We start from the raw sequence: 13,662 nt of genomic DNA, 5'->3' as shown, positions 1-13,662 counted from the left end.
CCAGAGTTTCCCGGGTCTGTCTGGTGGACCAGGCAGTCGTGGGATTTCAGGGGGGCCCGGTGATTTTCATCATCCCTGAATGTGCCGTGGTGCAGCTCCCGTCTGCCACTTGCCCCAGGGCTAGAAGCCTTCAGTCCAGGATCTGCTGGCCTGACAGAGGCCCCCGGTCCCCAGAAAAGTCCGAGCGAGGCTCCCTTCTGGACCCTGCTGGGCAGGCCCCTGGGGGGGACGTAGCAGCTGGCAGTGTACGGTGGCCGTAAAACCCCCGAGCCAGACACACAGATGGATGCTCTGCTCTTTGCCGGGGCAGGAGCGGCTATGAAGGCGAGCAAATCACACTCGGCAGCCATCACTTCAAAGGTCAGCCTTCTACTCGCAGCAGCGTGACTGGCAGGGATGGCCCGGAACACGGCTTGTTTCCCGGCCATTCGGTTTTATGGCGCCCTAATGAATGGGGCCATTTCCATCCATTCTCAGGAAACGAACAGGACAGTGGTTTTCATTCTCCTGGAAAGTTCGCCTGGGAGGCAGGTGTATCGGTGGGCACCCAGGTCCTCGTGTCGCAGACAGGCTGAGGGCCCCCTGCACCCTGCTCCTTCCCGGCCTTCAGGCCGCCCTCTGGGCCGTCATCACGAGGTATTTATGTGGAACCCGGGCCAGTGGCTGCCACTTCAGGGGCGCTCAGCAGGCGGCAAGGAGGGCCCTCTTCTTCCTCCATCCTTGCCCGGGTCAGCGTGTTCCCCAGGCCCCTGTGGGGTCACTGTGCTGTGGCTGGAGGGGTGTTGCAGTGGGAAGGCCGGGACCGCCCACAGCAGCTCACGGTCCTGCCCGGGGGCTGGGAACCGCCAGCATCTGTGAGTGCCCTGGGGGCCACTCCCATGGGCCCCCTCGTGCCCCTGCTACCAGGGACGACGGGCTGCCCAGTGCATGGGCCACTTCCAGGGACAGGAGTCGGCCCAGACTACTCTTCTCTTGGCATTTGCTGCCCCCCCCCCCGGATTCCCTGCTCCTCCCCCGAATGGTGGGGATGCAGAGGGCTTTGGGAAAAGGGGAAGGAAGGTGTTGAGGACCCATGTGGCCTTGGCAAAGAGAGGCCTGGGGTGGCTGGTGGGGTGGGTGTTGAAGTGAGGGATGACTGTCACCCAAGCTGGGGTGGGAGGAGCAGGGAAGAGGTGGCTCCAGAGCTGGGATTATGGGGCACCGCTCCCTCCCCTTCCTGCTCCCCCGCAGCAAAGCCGATTCCAAACATGGCCTTGGGGTGGTGCTGTTGTGAGTTGGGATGAGCGGATACTGGAGACCGCGAGGGTGGGCACGCAGGCCCCCCCAGACCCCAGGCTCGCACTGGGCAGGCGGCCCCTCTGGCTGGGGGCACGGGGACTCCCTCCCTCCGTGTCCACACTCTGGGAGGCTCAGGGCTGGGGGCAGCCACGCGCCAGCTTTCTGCCGTGGGTTCAGAGGCCTGCAGGGCTGCCCTCTCCACCACTCTTGGGGCCTCAAGGGGCTCACCCTGCAGTCACCTTCCCCGGGAGCTGCTTCTGAAGAGGGTCAGAGAAGAACAGCCCTTTGTCCTCCCCCTCCCCCAGAAAGCTGTCCCCAAATTTATGGAGGTAGGAAGTGACCAAAAGGAGATTGGATTGTGAGCCCAAGGGGAGCAGCAGGGACAGGGAGAAGCCCACCACCCTGACAGTGGGGCTTGGAGCAAATCCCTGTACCTCTGAGCCTCAGTGTTCCTCATCTGGAGAATGGATCTCAGAACTGCCTGAGCTGACTTTATAGAATGCTGCACGTAACGTGAATTTGAAAGAGGATGATAAAACTTTGAAGGCTGCAAACTCCACTTTAAAAAAAAATGTCAAGACTTATTTCACAGCCAGCAGGCGCAGGGACCACAGAACCCTGTTTATGCTGTGGCCACATGGTGGCGCCCGGGGAGCTGGTAAACAGGCCCGCCGGGCCCTGCAGGAAGGCCTGAGGCCGCGATGTACTGGCTGCTTGCTGAATGTTGCAATCTGAATATTGCAATTTAAAGTTGTGAGGTCTGTGTGTTTGTTAAGTGGAGATACCTGTTAGTCTTGATACTGGGACCCGCCCCCAACCCAGACCAGTTGCTCTGGAATGGAAGGGACTGCTAAAATGCTGTGGAGGAAACAGAACTGCTGATCCTCGATCACGTTGTTTACTGACAGGAGGCTGTGAAATGTTGGCCATGATGCTAGGAAGTAAGAAGTGTCTTTAAAGCTAATCTGCGTACTGAGGTTCTGCCTTTACGGTCTCCAAGAACTCCGGCTTTTCCGCAATATAGTTACCACTCCAGAGAGAGCAGGCTGGGGCTTTGTGGGCTATGAATTACCTGCCGTCTTTAGAAGCAAGACCCTCAGGGGCTCCCGGGTGGGTTAGTCAGTTAGGCCCCCAACTTCGGCTGAGGTCATGATCTTGTGATTCTTGAGTTCGAGCCCCATGTCGGGCTCTGTGCTGACAGCTCAGAGCCTGGAGCCTGCTTCTGTGTCTCCCTCTCTCTCTGCCCCTCCCCGGCTCGTGCTCTGTCTTTCTCTCTCTCGGAAGTAAATAAAACATTAAAAAAAAAAGAAGAAGAGGCAAGACACTGTCACAACATGTGGCCTGGTATCAACAGCCATCATTGATGTCTTTTAGGTGCCCTTGGGCAGCAGGCCCTTCCCTAAGCTCACTTTCGTCAGGCACCAGCTGCCCTGTAGGGGACCAGTGTGATCAGAGAGATCACCACGCATCCCTGGGTGGCCAGTGGATGGTGACCATGCGCCACTAGATGTGGGGAGGGCCCGTGACAGGGAGGACTGACTGTGGGAGGTATCTCCTAGCAGCCCAGCACGGCCCTCGCCAAACCTGTCTGCCGTCCGGGCTTTGGGTGGCCCTCCCCTTGGGTGCCTGCCCACCAGCCTGACCGGCGCCTGCTCTTGCAGGTGGTGAGGAGCTACAAGGCGACCATCCAGCAGACCTTGGACATCCTCTTCCTCCAGGAAGGCTCTGAGTTTCTGAGCAGCACGGATGCTTCGAGCCGGGACTCTGCTGACCGCACCATTATTGCCTGGGATTTCCGGAGCTCTGCCAAAATCTCCAACCAGATTTTCCATGTGAGAAACCCCATGTGGCATCGCTTTTCAGTTTGTGTCTGCTGCAGGACGTATCCAGGTAGCCCCAGGCGGCCGGGGGTTGCAGGTCACTTCCTGCAGGAGATGGCCCTGTGGGCAGGATATTTTGAGACCGTCCCAGTACCTGGAACGCCTGGGCAGGGGTTGGGGGGGGCGGGGAGATGAGCGCAAGTCCCAATCTGCCCGGAAAGCCTCCCAGAGGCTCCAGATCCGGCACCTCCATACCTCTCCTACGCATCCCTTGCTTGGCATGGCACCCACAGGGGAAGGGCGTGGAGGGGCCACCTGTCCAGATCGATGGAGGACAGCCACACGACCCAAGCAGTCCTGCCTTCCCTCCGCCACCCCAGCCAGCCCATGGGTTTCTGCCCGGCCTTGGCTCAGTGCTTTTGGCAGGAGCTGTGACTTGGAAGTTCAAGCCGGGACCTGAGGTTAGACCTGGTGTTGAAGTCCTGGATTCCTGGATTCACCACTCACAAGCTGAGGACCCTGGTCCCATTATTTAGGCTTTTTTTTTTTTTTTTTTTTTTTAAATTTTTTTTTTAACCTTTTTTATTTATTTCTAGGAGAGAGAGAGAGACAGCGTGAGCAGGGGAGGGTCAGAGAGAGAGGGAGTCACAGACTCTGAAACAGGCTCCAGGCTCTGAGCTGGCAGTCAGCACAGAGCCCGACGCGGGGCTCGAACCCACGAACTGCGAGATCATGACCCAAGCGAAAGTCGGACGCTTAACCGACTAAGCCACCCAGGCGCCCCTATTTAGCCTTTTTGATTCTTGTTTTCTTCTTAGGAAATTGAGGATGAGAATATATTTATCTCAGAGTGGTTTTGAGAATTGAAGGAGATAATGCTTATAAAGGGTCTAGCACAGTGCCAGGCACAAGAGGTGCTCCATAAATGCATTGCCTGCCATCACCACCATCGTCACCAGCATCACCACCACCACCATCCCCACTGTCACCACCACCACCATCACCACCTCCATCACCACTGTCACCATTACCATCACCACTGTCACCATCACCATCCCCACTGTCACCATCACCACCGTCACCACTGTCACCATCACCACCACCACCGTCACCACCACCATTATCATTAGCATCGTCAGCATCACCACCATTATTAACATTGCCATTGCCACCATCACCATCACCATTGTGACCACCACCACCACCACCACCACCACCACCATCACCTTTTAAGATTTCAGGTAAGCCATAGCTAATCTCCTCGGTGCTCCCCCCACCGAATTTAAGAATATATATCAGGTGCACAGCTGTACCTTCTCCCCCTCCCTGCATGTCCTGTTCTCGGAGGGTTCTAAGGGGCCCCGAGCACACCAGCCTCTACGCCTTCGCTGCAGGTTCTGGCGTAGCCCCCTGGGAAGCACAGGCCCTGGGAGGGGCTGCACGGGCCCGTCGGCCACCCCGGCCTTCTGCGTCCAGCAGCCGGTGCGGAGCAGGCACACGGGGGAGGTGCACGGGGGCCGCGTGGCCGGCCACGGGCCCTCCTCCAAACCACACCACTCGCTCTGAGCGGGGAGCAGGCGCTCTGCTCGTAGAACATGCCCGGACGCTCGTTCCCGGCCAGCGCAGCCTCCAGGCCACTGATGCAGCTGAATTCCAGCCGCCCCCACTTGGCTCTCCAAGTTTGGGCTCTTGCAGACAGCGTGGCTTCAGGACAACACGTAGATGCAGTTGAGAAGGGAGTTTTTAGGGGTGTTTCCCTGTGATGCAGCCCGCTCGGCGGTGACAGCTCCTTGCCTTGTGGTTTGAGCACTCTGTTCCCGCCGTTATCTTCTCCCCTGGCCATGGCGTCCACAGCCAGTGGGCGCACGGGCCGCGGGGTGGGGGTGGGCAGGCTGGGGCTGCCCCGGGAGCTCCCTGGGGCGGCGGGAGACAGGTGTGCAGACTTGCTGCCTGTCACTGTGTGGCCAAGTACCACAGACTTGGTGTCTTAGAAACGAGCGCATTCTCTGTTCTGGAGGCCAGATGTCTGTGACGAGTCTCCCTGGGCGGAAATCAGGGTTGTCGGGGCGAGTCCGCCCCTTCCTCCTCACGCTGGCAGCCTCAGGTCCCTGCCCCCTTCTCCGTGAGGGTGCTCTCCTGCTGCCTTCCTCTTAAAGGACGTGTGTGAGTGCGCTTTAGGGCGCTAACCGGGGATGCTGTCCCGCCTCAAGATGCTTAACTTAATTCTATCTGCAGAGACACCCTGTCCGTGTTCCTGCCACAGAAGGGGACACAGGCCCCAGGCACCCACTACATGGGTGGTAGCGTGGGGGCCATTTTCCCATCCACCCCTAGGGCCATGTACCAAGGGATGCCAGGAAGGGCAGGAAAACAGATCACCCCCCAGAGCCTCCAGAAGGAATGCCGCTCGGCTGACAACCTCGATTTCAGCCCAGTGAGACCTGTGTCAGACACGTGTGTAGTTTTAAGCCACTACGTTTGTGGCATTTAGTTAAGCAGCCGCAGGAACCTGGTGCAGACCTGTAAGCGTGGGCCTCGGGGTGCAAGGCTCCAGGACTGTGGTGCTGGGGGATGTGTCTGGGGGGCAGAAGGCCAGCGGGGAGCTTTTCCCAGCCTCCCCTTGGCCTGTTTCTCAGGAGAGGTACACGTGCCCCAGCCTGGCCTTGCACCCGCGGGAGCCGGTGTTCCTTGCACAGACCAACGGCAACTACCTGGCCCTTTTCTCCGCCGTGCGGCCATACCGGATGAGCAGACGGCGGCGCTACGAGGGGCACGAGNNGCCGCCATGGACGGGGTGGGGGGGGAGGGGGCAGACTGCACAGACCCTCTTTCTGGGAGGATTCTGTTTTCTGTTTCCTGGGTGGCCACATGCCACGTGGCCGGTGGTCACCAAAGGCCCTGGGCCACATCGGACCCTGCCTCTAGCCCCCGGGGCCGGGAAGGAAAGGTTTTCCCTCACTTGTTGGCTCGCAGGGGCGTGTCATGGGGGTGAGGGAGGGCAGATAGGACAGAACAGGGGTGGGGGCCGGTCTGCATCTGTCCCCTTTCCCCACTGAGGCCCGCCCCACGGGGGCAGAAGGGGCCGAGGACTCGGTGGCTGTCGGCGAGGCCAGGCACCATCAACTGTGCCACGGCTTCGGGAGACAAGACCCACCCTAGGACCAGCCTTCTGCACGGAGCCCGGCCTTGGCTCTGGGGGTGTTGGGGCCCCTGCCCTGAGCCTCAGTCCTCCCCTCTGTGGAATGGGCACAAGGGCCCCGCCTCACGGGCGGCCTGGAGGAGCAGCTGTGGCGTGGCCCGCTCACCCTGTGTGTCGGCCTCTGCAGGTGGAAGGCTACGCGGTGGGCTGCGAGTGCTCCCCGGACGGCGACCTGCTGGTGACGGGCAGCGCCGACGGCCGCGTCCTGCTCTACAGCTTCCGCACTGCCAGCCGGGCACGCACGCTGCCGGGGCACGCACAGGCCTGCGTCGGTGCCACCTTCCACCCTGTGCTGCCCTCTGTCCTCGCCACCTGCTCCTGGGAGGGCGACATTAAGATCTGGCACTGAGCTTCCTGGTGCAGAGCCTTCCGGATACCGGCCAGGCCTCAGGCGCCCGTTTGCTCCAGGGGCGGGGGGTGGGGGTGTGTGTGTGAGTAACTGCTGAGGTTGCCTCTGTGACCCGAGCTGGGTAGAAGGGGCCTCTACCACCCTCTGAGCCTCAGTTTCCTTATCTGTAAAGTGGGGACAGAGATGTGTCTGCCTTGGGGCTGTGAGGACTCCGTTAGGTGAAGGCGCCTGGCCGCTTGCTGCCGATGCTCAATAAACACGAGTGTCCTGCTGTTTCTCAGGGTGTTTCAGTGACAAGTATGTGCTGGCAGCTTCGTCGCACCCTCGCAGTCCCGGGCCTTCTGGAGTTGACACAGGACCAGGGGGAGCTTGAGATGGGGCAGCCCTCTCTGCTGACCCTGACGATGGGTGCCTGGGGTCCCACGGGGGCCCCCGGGTCTCAGGCCTGCCCTCAGGAACTCCGCACTGCAGCACGACAGTCCCCGCCAGTGCCATGGGGCCCAGGCTCCGTCCTGTCCCCACCAGGATGGCCCACAGAGTCCCCGCCTAGAGGGAAGGAGGGCTGTTCCTGAGGACCCCTGCCAAGCCGGGCGGGGGGGAGAAGAGGGTGGGTCCACCAGACCCTACCAGGGAGGCGGAGGGGCCTCTCCAAGAGCCAAGAGCCCAAGGATCCCCTGAGCGGCAGGTATCACGTCAGGGGAGAGGCGTCCCTGTGGCCTTGGAGGGCTTCCTGGCAGAAGCAGACGGTGAGCTGGTGAGGCGGGCATCCCCAGCAGAGGACTCGGTGAGGAGGTACAGAGGCCCTGAGGACGGGGCCCGGGGCGGGGGGCCAGCGGAGTAGGAACCACCGGTGCCCAGCTTTGCCTCTCCAGAACCCGGCTTCCAGGCCCGCTCTGCCGTCGGCACAGCTGAGACCTTGGGAGTCATCTCTCCTCTCTGAGTCGGAACCCCCAGCCTGCAGGCTTGCTGTATGGCTCCAAGGAGCCCACATCTGTGCTGGGTGCCGGCACCCCGGGGGTTCCCTTCCCTGGAAGGGTGTCTGGAGCTTGCGGAGGACTCGTGCGTACATATGTCTATTTCAGGTGTCTCATGCTCAGGGGGTCCACAAATTGGGTGTTCCGGGCAGAGGAAAGGGCAGTGCAAAGGCCCTGAGGTAGGGCTGATCCTGAGGTCTGACTCCTTTTCTAGCCTTCCTCCCTGCCCCCACTGGCCCACCCTGCATTCAGTGTAGACCCTCCCCACCCTCACCCTTGGGCAGGTAGTGGGTGCTGAGCGGATGCAGCACCTGCTGTAACTGGACTGGGGCTGGGGGGACGCTGAGGCTGAGAGTGGGGGCAGGAGCTGCGGAGCTCACGATCTTCTGGTGAAAGACGTGAGCGCCCAGACTCATGCAGGACACAGGGGCCCGGTGACTGTCTGCTGCCACGCAGGGTGTGGGCGGAGCTCAGGTTGGGAGCGCCTTCTCTTTTTAGGCTCAGGAATGTCTGGTCTGGTGAAAAGAAAGACAATCACAGCCCACGCTCAGCAGGCCCGTCCCCTGCAGAAGTGGAAACCCCCACTGGCCTGAGCAGAGCAGTGGGGAGCAGGGGCACGTCCGTTGAGATCCTTGCGCAGGTGACGGACGCGCCTCCCTCACCCCTCGTGTGGCTGCCCGGCGAGCCTCTCACCCACCCTCCTTCTCACCCCCCACCCCTACATGAGTTCCCCGCTCCGTGTGGGAAGCCTGCCTTCCGTCACTTTCTCCGTGAAATGAAGCCTCCCCATATCACCCTCATCCCTGATGGGCTAACGGCTCCGCTGTCTCCCACGGCATGGTGCCTCAGGGCCTTTGCTCCCGCTGCCCCCTCTGCTGCGTCACTCCTTCCCCGGTGTCCCCCAGCTCCTTGCCTTTCTCCTGCTGTGGGCCTTCAGGGCGCCTTCCTGACCTCTGTGTCTAACGTGTTCCAGTCGTTCTCGGTCCTTTCCCCCGAGTGCTTGGCTCTGTCTGGTGACGTCCCCCCTTCCCCACAACACGGGGCTCCCTGCCTGCTCCCCACGGCACACCTGGGCCCGGCCCACAGCAAGTGTGGCCTGTTGGCAGGACACGGGCTTTGGGGTCAGACGAGTATAGACTTAAACCCTGCCATCGCCTTTCATCGTGTGGCTGCGGACGAGAGCTGAGCCGCCCGGTGCCTCAGTTTCTCCTTCTACGAAAGGAGAATTGGTAGTACCCAGCTTGTGAGGATTAATGAGGCGGGTCTGGATGGCTGTAGGCAGGGCCTGTATGCAGTAGGCGCTCAGGCAACGGCAGCCGGGAGTGTTAGTATCGGAAATCATGTTAATATCAGTGTCCGCCCACCACTGGGTGCAGGACTGGAGCCAGTTTTGACCAGAGGCTGCAGTTTGGCCCCATTCCCAGGGCTCATCACGGCAGCCCAGGGGCCGCCAGGACCCTCCCAGCCCGCTGGGCCTCGGCCGGGCCAGGCTCCCTCTCCTTGTAGGAGCCCCGGCAGGAGGCCGCCTCCCTCCTCTCTTCCCGCTTGACAAGGGTCAGGGAAGGAAAAGGCTCTGATTGGCTGGTTTCTGTCACGCGCCCACGCGGGACCAGGGCCTCTTGGCCAGGCCCCGCTCTCCCCACGGGGCTGGAGGGGAGGGTGGCGGGCCCACAAGTGTGTTCCCGAGGGTGCGTTTCCCCAGATCCAGCCTGAACAGGCCCTCCGCACGCGCCTGTCAGAGGAACCAGTGATGGGTGAATGAACCTGGACACAGGCCGAGAGGCGGGGCTGTACTCGTCTGCGGTGCAGGGGGTCTGGAGGGCTCCGGAGGGGCTGGCNCCGGGCCCCCCCCCCCCCCCGCAGTGCCCACTGTCCAGCCCCTGATCCCGGAGCCCAGATGTCCTCTTTCCAGCACAGCCTGAAGCAGGCGCTCTGCTCCTTCCTTGTGTGGAGTAGCTTCTGGGGGAGGGACTCAGCACAGGGTTTTCTGCTTGCTTTCCCCACTGTGGTATGGTAGTAATGCCACTTTCAATGTTTGTGTGTTTGTTTTGAGAAAGAGAGAGAGCAGGGGAGGGGCAGAGAGAGGAGACAGAGAATCCCAAGCAGGCTCCATGATGTCAGCTCAGAGCCCGACGTGGGGCTCGAACTCCTGAATCGTGAGATCATGATCTGAGCCCAAACCAAGAAGGGGACACTTAACCGACTGAGCCACCCGGGCGCCTCTACCACTTTTTTAATATGAGTGTTGTTTACAGACCATATTAAATCAGGCTTCGGTGTGCGTGCCGGCTGTGGCCACAGGGTGACCCCTCTGTCCGCAGCTGCGCGGCCCCCCTCGCGTGCTGAGTGCACAGCCTCGCCGTCTGCAGCCCTGTGGGGTTTAGGACCAGGAGACAGACTCGGGCCCCAAGCCCATCACTCACTCGCTTGCCTCAGGCGCTCTGCCTCTCTGAGCCTCAGTGTCATCATCTGTAAAGTGGGCCTGTAGGAACAAGCAGGGGAGAAGATGCCGGGTGAAGGCCTGTAGACTGCTACCCTCTCAACTTCCCTTGGGGCAACCACCACCCGCGTCTCTGTCCGGGGATTCGGTTTCTCTGACCCTCCTGGAGCAGGGGCATGTCCAGGCCCCCCACGAGGGTATTTCTTGGTGCTCCCCTCTGGGGACGTGACCCCTCACCTCCACACCCTGGAGGTGCCAGCTGGCCGCCAGCCGCTCTCGTGTCGGCTTTCACCGGGAAGAACGGCAGGCGTGCTCCGTGCCTTTATCTGTTTCCTTTTCCTAAAGCTTTCTTCCAAAGAGCGTCCTTAAAGGCTCACTCTGACCCTGTGCAAGGTGCCGGGGAGTTCATCTTCTGCAACTTTAGAATAAGGGAGCTAAATTTAGCAGCCATGGAGCGGGGATGAAAACCAAGTGTGGGCTGTCCCCTCCCCCCGCCTTTCCGGGCTGAGTGCCTACCTTCACCCTCACCTACAGATCTGAGCTGCAGATCTGAAGCCTTCGTGGGAGAAGAAGGCTGTCTTCTGGCAGTGCCAGTGCGTGGCCGCAACGTTCCAGGTGGAGCAGACACTCGGAGACCCCCCCCCCCCAGGTGGCCCGACCCTGCTATCCAGCCGAGGACACTGCTGCTCAGAGGACTGAGGCCGAAGGCCGTGCCCTTTCCCTGTCATGGAGCCCACCCCCAGCCCGGCCTGCGTCTCCCTGTGCCCTGGGACAGCCAGCTGCCGCGAGGACCCCCGGGAACCCCGTCAACGTCCCTGGCTCCAGAAGAGGAAAGCGGCACGTGGCCAGCGAGCGGCAGAGCCCAGTTCTGCGCCGCCCTGTGCTGCATGGGGCGTGTGCCGGAATTGGCAGGGGGGTGTGGGTGTGCAGTGGGGGCCTCCCTGAGGATGGGGTGGGACTCTCCGTGCAGGGGTGCAGGGGGAGGGGGACCACTGGAGGAGGGAGCCCCACACTGTGGCCCGGCTGGCTGCCCGGGAACACGGGGCTAAGGAAGTAGAGGGCGAGGCCCCACCAGGGCCCGGAAGTTCGCATCTAGCAGCACATCCATCCCGGGACGGGACATCCGGAGGGAAACTGGTGGCCCCCAGGCCGGACCCTCAAGGAGACGCACTGAGCCGCTGCTGGAACTCCGCAGCCATCACAAGTCTGTCTTTCCGCAGGCGGCTCCCTTTGCCCGAAATGCCTGATGGGCTCCTGTTCGTCCTGCGGCACCCAGCACGAGCCTCCCCCTGGCTGCCTGCTCTCTCCCTCCCGCAGCAGTATGGCCCTTGGCCTCTCTGGATGGCCCTTGAGCCCAGTGTCAGGCCATCTGCCTCCCCCCAGCCGCTGACCCCTCGTGGGCAGAGCGAGGTCCCTGTGACTACACTACTGGCCCCATTACTAGGAAAAGGGGGGAAGCATCAAGTCCCCACCCGGGGTTCTGAGAGAGGCACCGGCCAGAGCCAGTGCCAAGGCCCGGCGTCATGATGAGCTGGTTTTGAGCCAGGGGATCCGGAGGGAAACCAAGTTTTCCCAGCTGAGCCCCCAGAAGTGATTTGGGGCTGCTTTGCATGGCATCCCTGCTGGCCCCAGCTCAGGGTGGCGGCAGCCTACCCTGCCACTCAGTCCTGTGATGGAGTTCTAGACCCCCACCCCCGCTCTGTGTGGCCAGGCCAGCCTGTGCTTGCAGGCTCCCTGGCTCTGAGGCCAAGGAAGTCCTCACCCAGCCCTGAGCAGGGCCCTCTGGGAACTAGACCCCTCGGAGCCCTGGGTGGGGCTGGCGTTGGGGCCATGGCACAGCAGCTGTGTAAGACCTGGAGATCCCCATGGGGGGCGCAGGCTCTGCAGCGGTGGTGTGGGGGCTAAAGCGCCGAATCCAAGTGGGCCCTGGGCCCAGGGATCCCCAGCCCGCTGCCCAGGGCCGAGCGCTTCTGAGTCCATAGACGCTGAGGAGCTGGAGCCAGGCAGGGCCCTTACCACTCAGAGGTGGGAACGCCGCCGAGGCCAGAAAGAGGCATGGCGCGTGGGGCTGACCAGGCTCGGGGTCCCCTAGGAACACCTCTGCATGGCTGGGGGGGGCCGGGGGCCACGTGTTTCTCCGTGCACCCTTCCTGCTGCTCCCCAGCTCCTTCAGGGTCGCTTCCTATCTGTGCACAAGGAACCCGTGCCCCAGGGGGGAGCTGACTCCTGAGTCTCTCATGGTCTCCCCAGCTCGAGGAGACTGCTTCCGGGGGCACGTGTCCTGGGGAGGGCAGTGGGCGGGCCCTGGGCTCTCCTGCAGAGGCAGGTCAAGTGCAGGGATGCTGGGAGCCACTGCCGACGACCCCCCTCCTTGGGGTCACCTGGCGAGAGGCAGACCCACCCCCGTTTACACGGAGCTGGGTGGGCCCCGGAACTTCAGAGCCTGTACCCAGACCCGGGTACCCAGGGGAAGGGCCCCCGCCCTTGGAAATGGCAGACATAAAGCCCCGTGAGGAGCGGCCTCCACCCCTGGCCTCACGGAAACCCACAGGGAGATTCTCAAGGACATCGATGAGCGTGCGTCTGAGGTCACCAGGCTTATGAGGAAATGAGGCAGCAAGGGCAGGAAATCAGGAGAGAACACACGATGGAAGTGCCAGCCCCAGTCTGAACCAGCTATGCCCACATGTTCAAGGAAATAAAAGGCAAGCTGGAAAATAATCTCCAGGGAATAGGAAACTGTTGACGGAGCAGTGTAGATTTGTAAAACAACCATATAGAACATCCAGGAACAGAAAAAAGAGCGAAGACTCCGAACTCAGTGGCTGTGTTTGGCGGGCAGACGGACAAAGCAGAGACGAGTCAGTGAAACTGAAGACAAACCCCGCGGGCCGAGCTCCGTGGGCCCCAGATGCAGGATCCACAGGAGGGAGGGCGGCACGCATCCGTGTGCGGTGAGAGGGGCTGCCAGGGGCCCCAGGCAGCCCCAGGAGGAGTGAGGAAACAACAACAAAAAAAAGTTGAGAATTTTCCAGAACTGATGAAATACACCAACCCACGGATACAAGACTCCCTGGGAATCCCCAAGAAGGATAAACCCACAAGCAGACACACCCCGGGGACTGCAGAGAACCACAGCAGGAGGGCAGAGGACCGTCAAAGAACAGCTCCCGGGGGCTGATGGGCGTCCCCACAGCCACGGGGGGCAGAGGAGTCCCCACAGCCACGGGGGGTAGAGGACGGGGCAAGGCATCTCCATCTCTATGTGCTGGGAGAAGAGAACCCCACTCCCTCCCTCCCCAGTGGGAACACCCTTCAAAATGGGTCAAAACAGGGGCGCCTGGGTGGCTCAGTTAAGCGACCGACTTCGGCTCAGGTCACCATCTCGCAGTTCATGGGTTCGAGCCCCGCGTCGGGCTCTGTGCTGACAGCTCAGAGCCTGGGGTGGGGCCTGCTTCGGATTCTGTGTCTCCCTCTCTCTCTGGCCCTCCCTCACTTGTGCTGTCTCTCTCGGTCTCTCAAATATAAATGTGAAAAAAAAAATTTTTTTTTAATGGGGCAAAACAGACATTTCAGAGAGAGAAGAGGGAGAGACCCGTCCT

General features: G+C 61.5%; 2 protein-coding genes across 2 annotated transcripts in view; one reads left to right on the top strand and one right to left on the bottom strand.

Moving 5' to 3' along the window:
* The window catches only part of WDR25 (WD repeat domain 25), a 142,980-nt gene extending 136,057 nt beyond the window's left edge, over window positions 1-6,923 (top strand). Inside the window, exons 6-8 of the mRNA XM_077780923.1 lie at window positions 2,940-3,110; window positions 5,735-5,875; window positions 6,425-6,923. Of these exons, the coding sequence (XP_077637049.1) occupies window positions 2,940-3,110; window positions 5,735-5,875; window positions 6,425-6,646 (534 nt within the window). The 3' untranslated portion in view covers window positions 6,647-6,923. The remainder of the gene's footprint in view (window positions 1-2,939; window positions 3,111-5,734; window positions 5,876-6,424) is intronic.
* A 416-nt stretch (window positions 6,924-7,339) lies between these two features.
* BEGAIN (brain enriched guanylate kinase associated) overlaps window positions 7,340-13,662 on the bottom strand; it is a 20,367-nt gene continuing 14,044 nt past the window's right edge. The window contains 2 exon segments of the mRNA XM_077780823.1: window positions 7,340-7,539; window positions 7,895-8,065. Coding sequence (XP_077636949.1) covers window positions 7,340-7,539; window positions 7,895-8,065 — 371 coding nt within the window.

This window comes from Crocuta crocuta, unplaced genomic scaffold, assembly GCF_008692635.1.
Source record: "Crocuta crocuta isolate KB4526 unplaced genomic scaffold, BGI_CrCroc_1.0 scaffold299, whole genome shotgun sequence".
Lineage (NCBI taxonomy): Eukaryota > Metazoa > Chordata > Mammalia > Carnivora > Hyaenidae > Crocuta > Crocuta crocuta.
This window is presented reverse-complemented; position numbering and strand designations above follow the sequence as displayed.